Here is a 20,853-nt window from a genome sequence, read left to right on the forward strand (position 1 = left end):
GCCAATTAAACCCCCAAATGTTGACTGTAAGCTGCAAGAAATAAGATATTTTCTTATACCTACTCTGAATATCAGTAGTGAAATAAGCAACTCTAGTCTAAACTAAAGTTTAGAATTTTGGAAAAAAAATATTCTTTTCTATTTTAACAGAATAAAGTTAACAGATTTTTTTGAAGTGGCTCATTAATAAACTGTATTTTTGTCAAAGTAGGATTGAGCTGTACCATAACAATACCCCTATCATTAAATTATCCCCTCATACCAACTAAAGTGTTCACTGTAGTCAAATTTGGCGTGCATTCATTCAACTCACTTTCCATCTTATTTATGTACAGTTGTAGATTGGATTTTGCTGAGTAGAAAAGAAATAAGAGACAAGAACAGAGAACCAACTAACTTCCCAGTCTCCCTTTTTAATTACATTTGTAGGGAAGATAAATCATCTGTGGATTCAAATTAATGTACAAGTGTAATTTCACTCCTGGTATTCAATTGCACTTCAAAAAAATAAAAAAAATGCTTATGAGAAATATTCAAAAACTCATGTGCATCACAGTGGCTATATATAGTACATGAGAACAATAATACTGAAACATCACAAAGCACAGCGTAGGCTAGACATCATAGCTTTCACTTGAGTTTAATGAGGCAATAGTCATGATGAGAGACAAATTAAAACACAGCTTACTGAAATTATCCATTCTGAAAAGAGTTTTGATGTTACAATGAGTCTCTGAGCTGCAGCTAACTGTTTGAGATGACACAGCATACTCCACTGGTTGATTCTAAAAATGGTAGAAAAAGGCTAAAGCCACTTTATACTGTCAAACATATACCAATGACAAAAGAGAATTACTTCTGGACATAGGTACCCTCATAACTCTCAAATGGTACAGTGCTTCATTTGTAGCAAAACCAAGACTGAGGCATTGAAAAGTTACAAACCCAGAACTAAAGACTTTACTCCTGTAAGGAAGCTCATTCACTTAGATGAGGACTGTTGGTGTTGAGACCAGGAACTCTATCAGTATAATACTAGAAAAATATATTTAAATTACTTCACAATAATGAATTGAGTGAGAATCCTAGTCCAAACAGGACTAAGATTTCCTTTCATAAGGAGTAATAATATTGCATCACTAACGATGATTTTGTATTCAAAATTATTTCATGCCAGCACAAAATCTTTGCAGAGGGTGAAATTTTACAAGTATCCATTTTATTGCCTTATCCAGACTCTGTGGGTTATGCATATAAAGAAGATTTTCTATCAATTTGCATGAACAATTGAAGCAACACTATTCCACTTTTGCTACATATTCCACTCCCTCTTGTTGAGTGACCATTAATAATTAATTACAGCTGACTGTTATAAATCTGCTTTTCCTTCTACTCTGATCTTTTAGCACGGGCTAGTGTTTTGACATGGAATAAGCAGTTCAAATGTCAATCTAGAGGAATCCTAAAAAGGCAAAGCAGGGTCACTCACAGCAGACTGTCGCACCACTGGAGTACCAGTGATTACACAGATCACTGTGGATCCATCTGATATGAATTGTCCTTTCTCTGTTCAGATGAGAAGATGAGGGAACTCCTTGCTCCTGCAGTCAGTCTTACAGCTTGCATCAGGCAGGAGCCCTACTGGCTGGTCAGCTAATGGGCACAGAAACACTTCCAAGGGCATACGATGGCTGGGAGAGGATTTAGTATCAATTCTCCCAGTTGCATTGCCATGAGCCCTCTTCCACACTATTAGGAGGGAACTATCACCCCTTGAATCTGGCCAAGTGGTCAGATGTTACATAATTGAATAAGAGAATAAACATGGATACCTGATGATTTGGGGTGGCTAGGCAGAAGGAGTCGTGGGAGTAGATGCTATACAAATCTTACAGTTTCAAGTATTAAGACAAATCTTGAAAATTTCCATTTTCATAATGGTAAGAAGTCTGTTCTTCCATGTCTTGAGTTACTTGCTTTTGCTTCCTCCATTCCCTTCTCTGTACTTCACTATTTTGACTGGTAGCACCGTACATTTTCTTTGGACTTACAAAAGTTTCATTGTTCATCTCTGTTTCTTCAGCCAGTTCATCCTGATCAATTATGCCACATTTCTCTTCATTGAGGTTTTCAGGGTCAGCCCATTCCTGCTTCTCCCCAGAAGCAAAGATGGCGTAGAATATCACACCACTGTAATGCACCAGGGCTGCGATCAGAAAGACATTCTGCCATTCTTCACGGGTCTGAAAGAATGGTGCAGGTCTCATTAAGTTTCCAGTAAAAAGAAATATTACTCTCTGAATTACACCATGAATTAGCCTATATTTAACAAAGATTGTGATCACTGTTTGATTTCTGATGTTGTGGATAAAACAATTTATAACAACCACAGTGAAGAACTTCTTTTCTTTCCATAACAACAGCTAAAATAATAAAACTTGGGTTTCCTTGCATTTTTTTCTCATGTTGAAGTTTCTCTCTTGCATGTGAAATATTCATGGAGTTAGAAATATAGGGATTTCTCTAACAACTAAGTTAATCTTATTGTAGATCAATGATTACTTAGGAACCCTACCAGGGATGCATTGTAAAGGAGTTTCCCAAGCCCTATAAGCATTGCACAGTTGTATGGAGATATTGCAGAAACTCAGTCTCAGGGGTATAAAATAGTATCTCCCTACACAGATAAGTAGTTTATAATACCTAAGAATCAGGTCACCATGGTACTATAAAAGTGAATGTTTAAGACAAACAACAACAGAAAACAGCTACAGAGACCAATGATGAAATGGAATACCCAGCAGTCTTTGAAAAGTCTTAACTTTCGTTGCACTACCCAACGCTTCTCCTAGAAAACATGGAGGAATGTTACCTTATGTTTTGTCATTGCACCAACAATGAGTGGGCACACCATTCCTGACAGTGTCCCCACACCGTTGGAGATCCCCATCAGAATGCTGGCATAACGTGGGGCTATGTCCAAGTGATTCACATTGAATCCTACAAAAAATGAGAGACAGTGGTCAGCTATGCAGCGTTGCTCTACCAGGCCCACAGGGCTTTCTACAGCCATTCTGGCTGAAGGAGCCTGAAAAAGGTAGGAACCCTACTACTATATGTATTAGAAAGAGGAAGAGTATTTTCTTGGTGATAAATATGGAAGACATTGCAACTCTATTCTTTTTCAAAGCTCCCTTTTCCCCCCCACCTCTGGAGATCATATTGTATATAATTTAGAGTTTTAAGTGTCTGTACTTCACATCTTCTCATCCTGAAACAGCACTCCCACGAAATATTTTTAATTAAGAAATCAATACCTCATATTAGTAAAATATCTTCTATCTTTTTTACTTAGGTAGTAGTGGTTTTTAACACATGCTTTTTGGTATTTTAAGTAGCAGTTTAACAACATGATAAAAAAGCAGAATATAAACCAGTAGGAAAAATATAATTACCCTTACTAGTGTGTCTTCTGGGTACATATTTTATTAAGAAATAAAAACAAATACTAAAAGTCAAATACCAAATACTCAGAGAATTGTCATGCCTTAGATAATGAAAATTAGTCATACAAAGTAAGGTTGATCACAAGAAATGATGGTGAATTCCAAGTGCATGGTATTAAATACAGTAAGAAGTGAACTACTGGGTAAATCCTGCAATAAAAACTGATTAAGAGAAATGACCTGCTATGCAACGATCTCATAACTGAGTTATAAAACCACTTCCCATCTGCATAATCCTGAAATAACTGAAGACCAGCAGTTATTTTTCTGGTTAATTTGGTTCAATAGATCCATCTTCCTGGCAGTCTTCTTAGAAGATGTTGTCCTTCCATTTTCACAACAGAAGGTTTTGTATTTTTTAGGAATGATAATACTGATGGTGCTACAAAACAGCCTGAGATTGGTGAGACCCATGAAAGTGTTAGAAACATCTGTTCTGGAGAAGGGCTGGTTGTAGGACACAACAGAGAGAGGGCTGACCTAGAAAGCAGAAACCAGCCACTAGGGCTTGGGGCAGAATTGCAACTGATAGCCCTTGTGCAGCTATTCATTGCAGAGTAATTCTTTCCTTCTCTCTCTCTCTCTCTTTCTCATTTTAGGGATACAGTTTAAACAAGAAGAAATTGACAACTGACTCTGTAAAATTATATTAGAAAACAGCAGAACGCTGATGTAAACCGGAATCAATAAAAAGCAGGTTCTCTCAAAGTTTCATGTTCTGTGTGCAATATATTTTATAGATTCCAAAGTAAATTATTTCTGATATGGGAAGAAATAGAGAACAACCCATAAGTAGCCACATTAAGTGCAAACATAATAATAGAAATTATGACAGTAAGAACAGCGAGGATAATAACATCACTTTTATCAGGAACAGTAAAACCAAGAATAAGAGTAATTCTTACCTGAAATGGCAAAGCCACTGAAGCCTACTGCTAACACAAGAAAGGAAATGGCCACTCCTTTTGTATGAGAGTAACCAACCACCAAAAGCAAGGTTGCTTCCATCCCAAAGCCTTCAAATGAAACACATGAGAATGAATTATATTTAAATTACTATTGGTCATGGAGATGCTAATAAGGACTATCCAGATTAGAAGCTTAAAATGAGACAAAATTCTTTTGTATCTTATAGCTATTCTTAAACATACTTGGGAACTTTGTGGATTTGCAGAAATATTTGTATATTTATTGTTTGAGAATATGTTTTTTTTTTACTCCTCATTCATTGCTGTATAAACCACCCAAGCAGTTGGTGAAGTTAATTCACTGAACAGTACAGGAAAACAATGAGAAAGTGAATGTGAAAAGGGCAGAAAATTCACAAACACAAAACCATCATAGGCAAAGGAGAAAAACACTTGCCTTCAATTTCTCAGGGTTGTAGTGATACAAGATGCTCTTGGTAAATGGAACAAAAGAGTATTTTACATACAAGTGTGCTACCAACACCATAGGACATCCCTGGGCATCACAGGACACTTCCAGTCTTTACTGCGAATTCACATTTTCTAATATGTAACAGTACAATCCTTCTGGTTTGTTTTTTTTAATGACACTATTAATATGCCCTGAAAATACAATGAATTTGAGCATCTTTTGTGAAGATGCATAGCAAGTTGTGTGGTATTTCTAATTGCAGGCATCTCTGTTTCTAGCAGCCCCTACTATCCATAAATAATGTAAGCCAGCAATTGGCAGTGGACAACTAACTGCACCACAGGCTATCTGGCTTGAAATCTTTTCTCTAACTTAGTATCAACCTTACAGGTAGATGCCACTGATTTTGCAGTTCAGTGACTGAACTGGAAACAAATTACTTTGTGCTGAGTAAAAATGAGCCTGTCCATCCTTCAACCTTTTTTTGTCCCAAAGTTTCCTGCTTAAACTTGCCAGTGAGTTCTGCTGGAAGTATCAAATGGGAACATTGCCAGTTATTACAAGACTGTATCCGCTGGGAAAGGGTCTCTCCAGCACCATGGTGCAGGGTTAACTTTGTCTGTATGAGTTTGCAGTATGAGGCCTATTTGACCATACTATTCTATTGCCTTTTCAATTATTAACCAGACTTCCTGCCTCCTCCATTTTTAAAAGCATGTTCATATGAATAAGGATTTATGCCATGAGACATCAGCTCTCCATTTAATGTTTCAGATTAACCAGCTGTAAATGCAATCTTGAATAAATCATTTTGTTAAAATTAAACATGAATTAACTATTATATTTGTAACATACAATTGAAATATCATATTTTCAGAGTCCAACAGTACCTCCACAGTTCATGACCTTCCTTACAGTGGTGGTGGTTAAGATCTTCCTGCTCCGTAGGAAGTCTGCTAGCTGCCCTCCGATGGGTACAATGATTGTCATGACCATGTGAGGAACTGCTGACAAAAGGCCAACCTGCAATTAGACAAATGGCTGCTTACTGCTCACATCCTCCTTCAAGACTTAGGGGGAAGAAATTAGGAACCATAACTTTCCTTCATCTCTTTCCACCTTATCACCATTAGATACTTTTTTATCCTAGATTCTTGGGTGGGAGGTTTGCAGACAGGTCCAATAGGAACTGCAGCTAAGACCTGTGTGACCTTAAACTACCTTTATCCCATCTAGGGATTTCTAGGAGCTTGAGAGACTCCAGCAAACTTTTGTCCAGTTAATAGAGGTTTTCATCCCAGAGCTTCTCAGTAATGGCAATATATGAGCCACAGCATGGTTGACCAGTGCCTAAGGCACCAGTGAAGTGGAAAGAGCCTGGGCACCTTCCTTCATTTTTTTGGGACTAACCTGGTGGTTTTCCTTCCTTCCCCCCTTCCTGCCTTTCTCCCTCCATCCCTCTCTGAAGGAGAGAAGGGCAGGTAGGTTTTTTCTCTGTTCCTATTTATTTCCTGACAGTAGAAAGAGTGCTGCATATTTGTGCATATTTGTGCATATTCAAGAGGCAGGGGGAAGAGACACAAGATATAATAAAGATTAAAAAGAGAACTCTAACTAAAAAGTCTGATGCTTATGCTCTGATGGAGTTTTTCCTCTCTCCAATAACCAACAAAGAAGCACAAGAAAACTGCTGTAATTTATCTGATGCTCAAAGCTGGGTAATGGAAGAAATATCTCCTTACAGCCCAGGAGGAGAAACCAGAGCACAGGTGAGAATCTCCCCTCAGAAATATCATCAATACACCTACTCTTCCATGGCTACTCTCAAGAGTTGCTTAGAAGACTGTTTATATCAAATTCTGTTGTAGACATCACAAAGTCCTGTCTTATGTGTCCTGATATTGGAGTGCTCTATCTTGGTTTTATATATTTTTGTTATTCAGGTTCTCAAGGAGCTCCTTTCTGAATAAACAGTCTATTCCCACCACCTGTCACTATGTAAAGGAAGGAAACGCCTGTACATTGTATATGGACTGAAGACGGTGCAGCATAAAACCTGGCAATAATTTAATAATTTTACATATTATTAAATAAGCATATATGTAAAGGTATGCGTGCATTTTTATTCTTGTGGGATTACAGCCTACAAACTGATGTTCATCTTCTTTAGATTTCCATAGCATCCCAGAATCACAGAGTGGTTGAGGTTGGAAGGAGCCTCAGGAGGTCATCATCTTCAATCCCTCTGCTCAAGTAGGATCACCTAGAGAAGGTTGCCCAGGAATGTGTCCAGACAGCTTCTGAATGTCTCCAAGGATGGAGATTCCACAACTTCTCTGGGCAACCCGTGCCAGTGTTGTCACCCTCACAGTATAAAAGTGTTTCCTGATGTTCAGAGGGAAACTCCCATGTTTCAGTTTGTGCCCATTGCCTCTTGACCTGTGACTAAGTACTACTGAAAGAGCCTGGTTTCATCTTCTTTACACTGTCCCTTCAGATATTTTCACATATTGATGAGAATCCTGCTGAGCCTTTTCTTCTCCGGGTTAAATAGTCCCAACTCTCTCAGCCTTTCTTCATAGGAGAATTGTTCCCATTCCTTAATCATCTTCATGGCTTTTCATTGAATTTTCTCCATATGTCCATGTCTCCCTTGTACTGGAGAACTCAGAATCGGACACAGTACTTCAGGTGTGGCCTCACCAGTGCTGTGTAGAGGGTAAAGATCACCTCCCTTTTCCTGATGACCTTTCCATAATGCAGCTCAGGATAGCATTAGTCTTTACTGCGAGGGGACACTGTTGGCTCATATCCAATTTGGTGTCCAGCAGGACTCCCAGGTCCTTTTCCGCTAAGCTACTTTCCAGCTGGGCAGATCCCAGCATGGAACTGTTTCTCCCCAGGTGCAGGATTTTGCACTTTCCCTTATTATACTTTATGAGGTTCCTTTCAGCCCATTTCCCCAGTCTACCAAGGTTCCTCTGTATGGCAGCACAACCTTGTATAACCTATTAGACACTCCTCCTAGTTTTATGTCATCTGCAGACTTGCTGAGGGTACACTCTGCCTCATCATCCAGATCGTTAATGAAGACGTCAAACAGGATCAGACTCAATACATCCCCCGGGCTACTGAATTTTAGTGATCAGCATGACATCATCTAGAAGCGTTTCCTTGAAGCAGTAATTTAGTGATAAGTTTGAGTTTACTTTCTAGAATGCACAACCTCATTACATTGACAGTCAGTCAGTTTTATGTTGGTTTTAAATTAGTGAGGTACAGAGGGGTGCAACTCCAGCATTTATGAAAAGCAGCTCAGAATAAACAAATCTAATTTTTCTTATATCCATGATCTTCATCTGTATGTTGTACTTGGCCATTCAGAGTGTCATCGCTACCATGTTGTAACTTGGACACACTGTGCTCCCAGAACACATAAATAATGATTACCTTTGTTATCATTGTCAGCCATAGAGTTGCTTGAAAATAATTACCACATAGCAAGTAGGTTTGTTAAAGGAATGTTTTTTTAAAAGGGAAAACTTTTCTGAAACAATTATTCTGAATTCCTCATTCATGCTCTGAAGAGGGACTGTAACAATACTGATTTTAATGAAATGGTGGTGGCAAAAAATTCTGGGAATAATCTACTGGAATTATCTGATTTCTCCTCAAGTACTCTACATAGAATCATAGAAACACTATGGCTGGAAAAGACCTCCAAGATAACTGAGTCCAGCTTTTGACCAAACATCACCATGCCAACTAAACCATAGCTCTATGTTTTAAGTGCCACGTCCATACATTTCTTGAACACTTCCGGACTGGTGATTCCACCTCCTCCCTGGGCAGCTCATTCCAATGCTTAACCACTCTTTCAGTGAAGAATTCTTCCTGACTTTCAACTTGAGCCTCCCCTGGTGCATCTCCTAGGGTGAGGTCTGAAGGTCACTGCTTCATCCCAGACATTTACCTTGCTTATTGCAAATCCAAAGACTTCTTCAAAGTAAGCAGGCTGACTTATAAGGAGCAAATAGAAGGTCCAGCTTCTGCAGAAGTTTGCCACAATGATTGCGTAAACTGGCATTGAAGTGAAAAATCTCTTCCAGGGAGTACTAAATTTCTAGGGAAAAAAGCCACAAAAATTGAGTAGACAAAGGTAGAATAAAGGACCGGTGTTTTTTATTATTAAGACTATCCAGAACATTGCATGCAACTTACATTGCAGATCACTAAGAATGCAAGTGAAATATACCTCTTGAATTAATGGCAAAAAACAGGTAGAGACATTTTCTTAGAATAGTTAAGATTTTTAAAATGAATACTGCGCTAATATTGCCCTGCTTACTGAAATTACATGAGGTCTACTGGAGTCCTGCTATTGGGATAACAGGATCAGTAACAGAATCAAAGAAAACTAGAGAAAACCTTGTGTCATTCCCCACCTTTTGGTATGATGCAGTTTGGCACTTTCTTCTGAAAGGAGTGGGAAAAAAGCATTATCCAAGCTAAGAGACATAAGCAGTACAGCAACAAGCAGCTACCTGCTTCAAATTAATTAATTTAGTTAAGAAAAAAAAAACCTGTGGTAGAGAATTTAATTTCTGTAACTTGCTTTTGGCATTTTCAATTTCTATTTATGCTCCAGTACTCCATACATGAGGAATAAAACACACTTCAGAGACCTATTCATTTGTAATAGAATTCAAATCAGAAGGTGAAATATGTAGCTATGGCAACATGCATTGACATTCTCCTTTTTTAAAAAAAAAGTTATCTGTGTTTTACAGGCAGCCGTATGCCTGCAGTTGTGTGCGAACACATGAAGGTGGTATTAGTGTCCTTTACTTTAAAACCACCATACAGCAAGGAAAATCCATGATCTGGAAAAAGGATGTGTGTTTCCAGCCAAGACCTCATTGACTTCAGCCAAATCTCAGGAGCATGCTCAAAAGCAGAGCCTCGTGTTTTACACTCTCAACAAGGCTATTACCCAAAATATGTAGAGGAAAAAGCTTGGAGTTACTTAGTTCCAAAATGTTCAAGACTAAAAGCCAAGAAAAAGCAGTTTAACAGAAACATCTTTGGTTTTTACTATTAGCAAAAATAAGTTACCTAAGGGAATGGAGAGAAGTTTGATGGCAAAATAGATTTTAGCTCAAAGTTTCCAGGATCTTCCAGGATCTTCCCAGAGAGAGGATAAGGAGCCTTAAGGAAGGACCTGAGCTGCTGTGAAAGTGAGTAGGGCAGAAAATCTGTCCTTAAACTTTCAGATTTGCAATCATCCTTAATAGGAGATCAAAAGGCAGATGGATAAATTAACATCTGCAGCCAGGTTTCTTATTTAGTTAAATACATTAATGTTTTTTAGAACAAGCATGACAGTTACTCAAGAGCAGGAGACCAGAATGTGTTGTTCTCCCTTGCACCCCATCCCTTCCCTCCCTAGATCTGGGAAGCTATATAAACCATGGGCTGAAACAGCATTATGTGTTTTCCTGTTGCTGTACTCATCCTCTCCAGCTGCATGAACCTGATCCTGTAATTTTCATAAAAGGAAAAACCCCTAAACATCAACAGAAACTAGTTCTACCACTCTTGGCAGTTAGCAGTATCCATCCAGTCTTACGCTCATCTTGTGCAAAGTGCTCACAAATTATAACAAGAAAGGCCTTTTTTTTACTTACACTTGCGTTAGCCAGGCTAGCTCCTTCTCCTATACTTGTTTCTATATATATTCTTTCTTCGTTGGTTATTGTTGGATGCGCAGCAGGACTCTCATAGGCATGAAGCAACCAGAACATGTACCAAACAACCCCAAACATTCCTGCAGAGGCCAGAATAGCAAAGCTTGATTTTAAAAGCCAATAAAGCTACACTTCAGTATCTGCAAGTCTTGAAGTTTGTTTCAAGTGCCAGTTAAACCAAACCTGCACAGAAATTATGCCCAGGGAAGTAACAAAGTACAGTAACTAACTCTATGTATATTGTATGCCTTCTGGCAAAGTATTTGAGCATTTTGTTGTTTGTATTACATGTTATGCACAGGTCAGAGAAAAGGCAGAAGGAAAGCTCTGTGTAGAACCTGGGAAAGGAAAAAAGCAGACAGGCCATAACATGATCAAAATCTGCATAAAGGGATTTCACAATCAGATGGTGTTGGTAAATTCTGTGGTGTGTCCTGTACCTCCAGAGAAAACAGAGAAAACCTGTCTTAACTGGGTCACTGATATGCAAGGCTAGGTTGGAGCCAGCTCTACCACATACTGGAGGCTGGAAGAATGAGGCACCACAGATCAGCAACAAGGCCATACCTGTGTAGTGGTACCGCTTTGTAGAGGTGGCATTGCTTTATTGAAGATGGGCAGCATGGGGAAGATTTCTCGGGGCAGAAGTTTTCAGAGGCATTGGGCTCCCGCTAGGCAGCATATGCTGTGGCATTCACTGTTAGTGTGCATCTGGGGCAGACACCACACAACTGTTTGTGCTACAGAGGAACCTTTGCAACTGTATCCAGCCCTGTCACTGGGTAACCATGGGCTGTAGCCTGGTCATGACAATTTTACAACCTTTTGTAACAGATGATTACAAAATGAAAGCTCTCAGAATCTGTAATAACTAGAGAATAAATTAGAATACCCATTTGCAACCTCTTCATTCATCAAAACAACTTTGATCCATACTTGTTAGACAGGTTTAAGTGAATAGCTGGCAGTACCAGTCTAGTGGCAGAGGTCCTTCATGTTAAGCAACTCACCATAAATGTAGAAGACAGATGACCATCCTATATACTGTACCAGCACACCTGCCAGTGGCATGGCGACCACTGCACCTGCATAAGACCCTGAGGAGAAAATGGATTAGTAAAACGTATCAGTCATGACAGGTGTGCCCAGCTTTCAGAACAGATGATCCAGACAGGTGTTCATGGGGGAAGAACCAGAGGGACATGTTTGGCTGATTTTTTATAAACGTGGAAAATTGGATGGAAGTTCCAAAATTTTGCTTGGGATGGTGGGAAGGACTGACTGTTGTTGGTGTGAGATCACCAGTCTCATTTTGCAGTTAGAAGGGTTGTGCCCTGTAGGTAAATAGGATCTGCAAATCCAAGACTGACGACAAACCATCACAGAGGCATAAGCTGTACATATGCACTCGAGTGGGAAATCTCACCTAACCCCATGATATATGAGGTGAGTTTTGGAGAAGCTAATGACCCAAGTTTTGGAAGTCTTCATTGGTATCAAGGAATCCTGATGATTGCAGATATTCGGGGAGGCTCTTGTCATGGCTCTAGATCCATGACCACGCAAGGGCTAGCAGTGGAGAGAGTGTTCAAACCAAACCTGAGTCTGTGAAGCCATGTTTAGTTCGTATCAGAGGCATAAACAAACAGTTGGAATAAACAAGCAAATATTGATGTGAAAAGAAAGGATAAAAACGTGGTCTGCGCCAAGGTTTCTGATTGTGAAATATATAATAGCGGTGAAATATATTTCCAAGTGACTTGTAGAAAGAGATGAGTATTTAAGTGCAATCTGGACAGCAGGTTTCAGTGCAAGACAGTGCTAGTGGCTTCACGTGTGAAGAGTGTTGCTTTGAATTATTCTAGGAAATGAGATACTTGTGGTTTTGAGAGTATTACATACTTCACTAATAAACACTTGTTAATAATCTACTCATTAGCAAATATTCCTCTGCAATGGTTCACAGTGATCCTTCTCCTCATCTCCATGTAGTTCATTTTTCCTACAGCAATAGAAAAGCCCTAGGCCAGAATGTAGACAGAGAAACCAGGAACCTGGTTAATATGGGGTTTCCTAATTTTTCCATTGTTCCTATGCATCTTTCAAGTGCAAGACTCAGTGATCTGTAGCCACTAAAACTGGTGTTGAGCTGAAGGAGTGGTGGTGAACGGTGCTACATCCAGTTCACGGCCAGTCACTAGTGGTGTCCCCCAGGGATCAGTGTTGGGTCCAGTTCTGTTTAATATCTTTATTGATGATTTAGATGAAGGGATTGAGTCCATCATCAGCAATTTGCAGATGACACTAAGCTGGGGGTAGTCAATCAGATGGAAGGCAGGAGGGCTCTGCAGAGGGACCTAGATAGGCTGGAGAGTTGGGTTGATTCCAACAGGATGAGGTTCAGTAAGGCCAAGTGCCGGGTCCTGCACTTTGGCCACAACAACCCCATGCAGTGTTACAGACTGGGGACAGAGTGGCTGGAGAGCAGCCAGGCAGAAAGGGACATGGGGATTCTAATCAACAGGAAGCTGAACATGAGCCAGCAGTGTGCCCAGGTGGCCAAGAAGGCCAATGGCATCCTGGCCTGGATCAGGAACAGTGTGGCCAACAGGTCCAAGGAAGTGATTCTTCCCCTGTACTCAGCACTGGTGAGGCCACACCTCAAGTACTGTGTCCAGTTCTAGGCCCCTCAGTTTAGGAAGGATATTGAGGTCCTGGAGCAGGTCCAGAGGAGAGCAAGTAGGCTGGTGAAGGGACTCAAGCACAAGTCCTATGAGGAGAGGCTGAGGGAGCTGGGGTTGTTCAGCCTGGAGAAGAGGAGGCTCAGGAGAGACCTCCTCACTCTCTACAGCTCCCTGAAAGGAGGCTGTAGCCAGGTGGGGGTTGGTCTCTTCTCCCAGGCAAGACAAGGGGACATGGTCTTAAGTTGTGCCAGGGGAGGTTTAGATTAGATATTAGGAAGAAATTCTTTACAGAAAGGGTAATCAGGCATTGGAATGGGCTGCCCAGGGAAGTGGTAGATTCTCCGCCTCTGGAGGTTTTTAAGATGAGACTAGACCATGTTGCTAGACATGGTCTAGCAACTGCAGCGGTAGTGGATCAAGGGTTGGACTTGATGACCTCAGAGGTCCCTTCCAAGCCAGCTGATTCTATGATTCTATGATCTTTCTATATCCAGTGCTAGGGTTTCAAGGAGAGAGCACTGAGTGTGGAGAGACTTTTCTTCTGATCTGTTCTTCTGCAGAAAATGGAAACATTTAAATAATCACTAAATCCTGAAGTAATCTGTAATAAAAATAAAATTCCCATAATATAAAAACATGGGATTTTTCCTCTTGCTTCACTCCTCCTTTTATCCTTTATCTCGTATTTTAGTGCTGTATTTTCCCTAGCCTTACAACTCCACCGCTCATGGACAGAATTTTTTTAATGATTTTTACATTTTCTATTGAACATTTTCTCCTACAGACATTCATCTTCAGCTGTCAGCATTGGAAAGGGACTCAGAGAAAAGGGCAAAGTACATGTTTGATCATAAGTCAGAATGAAGCAGAATGGCTACTGGCGAGAAGTTACATCATCTCCACTGCAGTATATTGAGAAGCCAGCCTAAAGCCCTTTTAAGATAATTTCTGAGTATGTGTTTGTTTAGGAGCATCCATTCAGTATGTATAATAAATGGAATCACTAAGGATGGAGCAGATAAAAAAATACAATCTAATTTCTTTCATGTGACACCTTTAGACCCATTTTAGTTTACTATGAGAGCCATTATGAGTGTTGGCTTCAAATGATAAAATGGTGACATATTAAACAAAAAGGACTCTCAGGTTCCTGAGCTTAGAGTACAAGTTGATTGTAGCAAAGGGCAGAGGGTTCGTATTTCTCTTTCAAATAATGAAATTAATGAAATAAATCCAGTAGGAATATGTACTTATATAAACCACATAAACTATCAACTTACCACAGAATGATGTGGTAGCCAACCTGCTCCTCTCCAGCGGCGGAGCCCATTTGCTCCACATCCCATGACAGGCTGGGTAGGTGACGCCCTGGCAGACATTTCACACATCATATGATTTACTTTCACTGCATTCCACTTAAAGTATTACAGAATCACAGCATATGCTGAGTTGAAAGGGACCCACAAGGATCATCGAGTCCAACTCCTGGCCCTGCACAGGACCATTCCCAAGAGTTACACCATGTGCCTGAGGGTATTGTAGTTGCTCATACTATCCATACTGTCTAGCTGTTTGTCATCATGGAATGAGGTAGGAAGGGTTAGTTAAGTTTGGAAGAGCTCAATTGTTTGGGTATGAAGATGTCAAACCGATCTTGATTACTTTTTACTTCAATAGTAATACATGCATTCTGAGGTAAAAATGCTGTTTAGTATATGCAGTGGACGGCACAAGTAAACTAAAATAGCTCAAACTGCTGCACCAGAAATATAATTTTTTCTTTACTTGTAAGTAAACTTAAAAATATAAATCAGTATGATTAAAGAGTTATCATCTAAAAATAAGTAACAAGTTAAACTGTAGATTGATCAGAAAGCTTGATCAAAAAGATCTTACAGTGTTTTAGAACCAAATCTCAAAAAACAAACTATGTTTGAAAGGACCAAAATGGTGAGTGCTCCTACCTCCACCAGACCTTGAAGAATCCTTACAAACATCACACAACCATAATGCACTCTTGCTGCAGAAGGGATGATCATGTTCAGTGTAGATGTTAGAAAGATAGCTGCTCCAAATACTCTGTGGAGAAAAGCACCATGAAAGGGAATACAATTATTGTCTATTTTTTCAGAAGGGACACTGTTTTCAGTTATAGTTGCAGAGTCAATTACACTTAACCACCATCTCAACAACCCAAATACTTGTAAAATCCCCTTATTGTCAAAAGGGGATAAATATTCAGGTAGTCTATACATTTTCTTCTCTGAATGGAACAGATTTCTGTACATGCTTAAATAAAGGTGCTGGACTTCTATTTGTATCAAGAGGATTAGATATGGATGTAGGTACTGGAGGCCTGGAGGTATTGTTTATATGAATCCTAACCTGAGAGAAGTATTGTTATCCCAGGAAGTACTTAAATTCTGTTGTAACAAGAGGGTTTAACTTAAATTAGGTAAGGCCTGGTTTAAGTGCCTCTGAACATGGGAGTGTGCTGGTTAGTTCCACTTGCTACTGCTAGAATGGGTAACAGGGCTGCTTAAGATCAATTCCTTTCCAACATCACTTCTCTAAATAACAGATACAAATGTCCTTTATGACTATGACATAGAAGGGACATTTCTATAAGACAAATTCTGGGAAAAATGTGATATAAACATTTTGTTACCCTGCTTGGGAAGAGCACTTGCTGCAGCTGGGCATTAAGTCAGTTGAGAATCTAAATGTACCTAGGGCTCAGCACCTTTGGGAAATCATTTGCAGCCTCCCAAAGGTTAACACCTGTTAGAGAAACAGGCAGGAGAAACCTCTGTGTAATGGTAATGAATGCAAGCAGCAGTCCTGAAAGTGCAGGCTACACAGAGGTTCCTAGGGTAGCATTCAAAGCCGTGTCTGCTGCACTCACCACAGTCTGTGTGAGCTTTTCCCTACATGGACATGGGCTTTCCTGTATTTAACTGAAGAGTGGTGCACACTTAGTGCCCAGTGTCAATAATAAACAACAGTGACACTAGACATGGAAGACAGCTGGACTACAAGACGGTCGTTTCAGTATGGCAGAGGCTCTGGGTTTGCCAGGCACTGATGCTGCAATGCAAGGGAGGAGTATCCCTGGGTTCCCAGCTTGTGCCCAGAAAGAACATCTGGGAAGTTAATTTGAAAAATGAGACTGCTGCACCATGAAAAAAATCACTGGAAACCAAGAAAGAGGCTGGGAAAAACCAGATGGAACCATCACTGAAATGACTACCATTAGTAGGAATGAGCTGTACTTGCTTGATTAGATTTCACATATCTTCATATCTGGCTGAGCGAAGCCTCAGGTTTCCTTTCTGTGCAATGAATGGGGTTCATTCAATAGCTGTGTCATGAGTGCTCTGAACATTAGGAGTTCATTACTATAGCGTCTGTGGAAGTTGATATACATGAGGATCCCCTCTGAGATCCTGTTACAGCACTGAAAAATATCAGAACTGGCAGTCAGAGTTCTCCACAATTGCCAAGCACCATTTAAATTGAGTGGATTACTATTAATCTTCAGTAGTTTACTGTCTTCTTTGTGTTGTCTGCAATTGCAAGCAGCCATGCCTGGCTCTCTGTGGACAGCCTTTGTATGGGAGACCTTTTATTCTGCAGTTAGAAAGTTGCAGCAGTTGGTGGCCCTGTAGATCACAGCACAAGAACATGGGACATCAACCCAAAGCTGCTCTGCCTTGCTCCAAGACTCAAGGCGACACCCTGGGAATAAAGCAGCCTGTTTTGTTCAGGGCTCTCAATTCCTAGCAACACTATTAGCTACCAGCATGCTGCTGTTTGTGAACTGTAGTTCATGTTTGTTTTTCAAACCACTCAAATTCAGTGATGCTCAATAAGCTTTGAATTGTCTTGTTATGTGTGTGGCATTTCAGGAAGACAAGTTAAGCTTCATTCTGATACATGAATCATATTAGACAGATATTTGATAAGAAATCTTGTGGTTTGGACAATGGCAGTATTTCTCTCCATTTTGATTTTTTCTGGCAAAGACATAAAAAAATATTATTACAGATAACTCTTTATCATGTTCCACTTCTAAATATTTATAAATTTTTAAAACTTTTTGTTTAAATTTCTCTTTTATTTTATTTTTTTTTTTAATAAGGATTTCAATTGTTTGACTTTCAGTCTCTTTTTGAAAACTTATTCACAGGAAATATACGTGATTTCATTTTTTTTTCTAGTCTTAGTATTTGCTGTAGGATTAATGGTAGTATTACAGTGTGAGGAATCTACAGTCAGAGATCAACACTGTTTTATCTAAATTCTCTACACCTATTGACAAAACCAACTCTCTACCTCAGTGACAAGAAAGCACTAAACAGATGAGCACAACAGCAAAGAGGCTGAGCGGGCTGGCAGAGAGAAGTGACAAGGGAACTGTATAGAAACCAATCTGAAAATATGAACTAGAATAAAAAGGCCACAGTCATATCTTGACATGGAGAAGATTACTTTCAAAGCCAAGTAAACGTTTAACTGAGAAATAAGTATTACTTATCTATTATGATCAGTGAAGAAAAGACTTTTGCACCTTGCTTTCTTACCACTAATAGAAATATCAGGTCTTTTATCATAATGCTATTGACTCATGGAACTACAGCAAATCATGTAAATTAATACACATGTGAAAGAATAAACTGCGAGAAAGAGAATGTGTTTAATTATCCAAACAGGTAGCTCTGAAGACTGAGTTTCCAAACTCTGCTACTTCTTTTAACACCAGCTGTTAATATGCCTGGGTTATAAATGCTTCATTTATACTGAGTCACTCTTCTGCTACTATTTAAAAGGCTGAGTGTTGTTTCCACAAAGAGGCAGCACCTTTTCAGCAGTTCACTGCCATTTATCCCAAAGAAGTTGGTCTCCACCTTGATTAAAAATATTCCAGTTTCTTTTCACTTCATTCACATATTCTTCTCTCCTGACTACCATGATCCTCAGGCCTCTTTGGGATCAAAACGGACTTCTTCAGCAACACACTCCTCTGCCCAGCAGGGTGCTCTTACTGAACACCAACATCAAGGGGTGCCTTGTCTTTCATGTACACACCAAACAATGATGAAATTACATTTGGTCGCATGTTTGAGGATAAGCGGCAAGTCAAAGGGATGGTGTCACTAAATGATTCATGAACTTTTTGGTGGAATGCTGACCCACATCAATTTGGATCAATGTATAGAGTAAATTATATAGTGTTAGATGGTTTTGCTGCAAACCCATAAAGCACTCAATATTTTCAGCTATTCTGAGATCCATTTGAATCCTACATTATTACAGATAATTATGTCCAATAGAGAATTGCCTGGGATGGAGGCATCCATGTGTATTCAAGGTTGCACGGTTTAAACAGGTGACAAAAGAGCCTTTGCCTAAATCTGCAAGGTCACTAGTAGGATAGAATCTCAGTTCCAGAGTACAGATAAGACAAAAGACAGCATTTGTCTTTCTAGAGATGGTGGGTTCACTGGCCTCAGAACTGCTGTTTCCCTATCCCGTGTCTTAGCAAATAACCCCTCTGAAACAACAACTTGGCACCACTGGTGAATCTACCTAAGCTGAAATTGGTTGGGTAAACAAGGTATAAAGGAAAAACATGGACTTAGCCAGACCTATGAATCCTATTACTGCAAGCAGAAATTCTCTTCCAGCTCAGCTTTTGAGCTATTTTTGTTCCTCAGCAAATTCTACTCCTAAATCCAGTTGTAGTAGAGCATTAGATTGAGTTGGAAACATGCACTTAAGGAAGTAGTCTGCTGATGGAATACATTGAGTTACAGTGTAAACATGGTTGATTGTACTGTTTCCAAGTAAATTAAGGAAACAAAAGCCAAACTAATAATATGCTGAATTATTCAACCACAGTGTGTACATCTGTGTTTTGAAGCCCTTCTGCTGCAAAAGCTGGTGGCAAGACTAGAAAGGCTGGGGAAATTATTAAGCTTAGCTAATTTGTTTGTCTTATTTGTCAGATGGAAAAATACTCTGTTTGGGCATTATTACGTGGTAGAGAAATTAATAATTGAGGATACTAACAGTGTTGAAGAAGCAGTGCAAACTGAACTCAGTAACTTTTGGTTATGGACAGAGGGGATTCGGAACTGAACAGTTTGGGTAATTCTATGGGATGACTCTGTTCTCGAGTAATTTCTGCAAGGATATATGGTGGGAAGAACATCCAGACAGTCTTGTAACCCCTATAGCTCTTTACAGAATGCAGAGCAAAGTACTTTGATTTGGGGAAAAACAACATATAAATGGTGCTAAAGACTTTTCCAATTCTGACAGTGTTTTTAGCTAAATCGCATCTTGTTTGCAGAGAATGAAATTAGTATCAATCATCTTGGTTTTTTAATCTAAAAATCCCAAATGCCCCAAACATGCACATCTCATGAGCTCATTCATAACCAGCTGTCTTCAGATAACCTCCCTCTCTCCTCTGAGAGATCATGTTCCAAGTTCTTAAGACTTTTTGAAGTAAAGCCCAAACCCAAAGTTACTGTTGACAAAATTAACCACTTTTCTTACTCACATTTTCTAAAGCAGTTGAATTTAAATAAAATAAAACAAATCAGCTGACAAACACATTGATCGTAAAAGAAATCTGTATAGATGCTCAAAGGTCACCAAACAGAAATCATGAGGCTCTATTACAAGTTCTATGCAATCCTAATTACAGTCAGTACTGGATCCAGCCATGTCCAGGATGTTTGTGTGCACTAGGATAGATTTGTGGCTTCAGAACACAAATAGCTCTGCAATTCCTTCATGCTTCAGTCCACATGGAATTTTTAAAGCAGAAAGGTCAGATTTTGTTGGAAAATTCTTGTTTGGTGTTAAGTTTAGCTAAAAGGCACTAAGGTAATTTCTGAAAGACAAATGCTACAACCATTATCTGAAGCACTAGGTGTGATTTTCCTAACACTCTCCAGATAGCATTATTGTTTAGAGAAGAAACGTATAAATATTTGAGATGAACCAGCTAAATTGGAAGAATCACCAATAGACCTATAATGGAAATTGAGTCTCATTTTTAATTATAGGCATAAAAACTGCATATTCAGTTTCAAATGTGCATTTCTGAAACACACTAATTCACTATTTTGCTAATCATAGTTTAAACAGAAGTGTAAAACAGTCATCAGGCTCTAAAGCTTAATTTTTTTGCTTATTTTTTTCTTACCTGTTAGCAGCCAGTTTGTTTGCAATGAACCCTCCTGGAATTTGTGTCACAATGTAACCCCAGAAAAAAGAGCCATGAATGAGTCCCACGGTCTCTGGATCCCAGTTGAATTGGGCTGTCTTTAAAGGAAATGGGAAAAATGCTGTAAAATGAAGCATACTCACTGGAAGATAACTATTGTTTGGAAGTCACACAGAAGTCACACCATCCTCCAAATAAAGGCAGCCTCTTTACACTGGTTGTTTGGAGTTGCTGAGCTTGAAACCCCCAGTTAAGGCAGAAGGATATCTGATTTCCATCTGAGATTGCTGCTTTTT

General features: G+C 39.4%; 1 protein-coding gene across 1 annotated transcript in view; it reads right to left on the reverse strand.

Annotated features, from left to right (window-relative positions):
* Window positions 1-183: 183 nt before the first annotated feature.
* The window catches only part of SLC17A8 (solute carrier family 17 member 8), a 32,866-nt gene continuing 12,196 nt past the window's right edge, over window positions 184-20,853 (reverse strand). The window contains exons 3-12 of the mRNA XM_027660597.1: window positions 20,537-20,655; window positions 15,282-15,396; window positions 14,598-14,685; window positions 11,644-11,730; window positions 10,574-10,713; window positions 8,860-9,009; window positions 5,777-5,909; window positions 4,412-4,522; window positions 2,873-3,000; window positions 184-2,243 (exon numbers count right to left, since the gene is read on the reverse strand). Of these exons, the coding sequence (XP_027516398.1) occupies window positions 1,905-2,243; window positions 2,873-3,000; window positions 4,412-4,522; window positions 5,777-5,909; window positions 8,860-9,009; window positions 10,574-10,713; window positions 11,644-11,730; window positions 14,598-14,685; window positions 15,282-15,396; window positions 20,537-20,655 (1,410 nt within the window). The 3' untranslated portion in view covers window positions 184-1,904. The remainder of the gene's footprint in view (window positions 2,244-2,872; window positions 3,001-4,411; window positions 4,523-5,776; window positions 5,910-8,859; window positions 9,010-10,573; window positions 10,714-11,643; window positions 11,731-14,597; window positions 14,686-15,281; window positions 15,397-20,536; window positions 20,656-20,853) is intronic.

Source organism: Corapipo altera, unplaced genomic scaffold (assembly GCF_003945725.1).
Source record: "Corapipo altera isolate COAL_440 unplaced genomic scaffold, ASM394572v1 1, whole genome shotgun sequence".
NCBI classification, from domain to species: Eukaryota; Metazoa; Chordata; class Aves; order Passeriformes; family Pipridae; genus Corapipo; species Corapipo altera.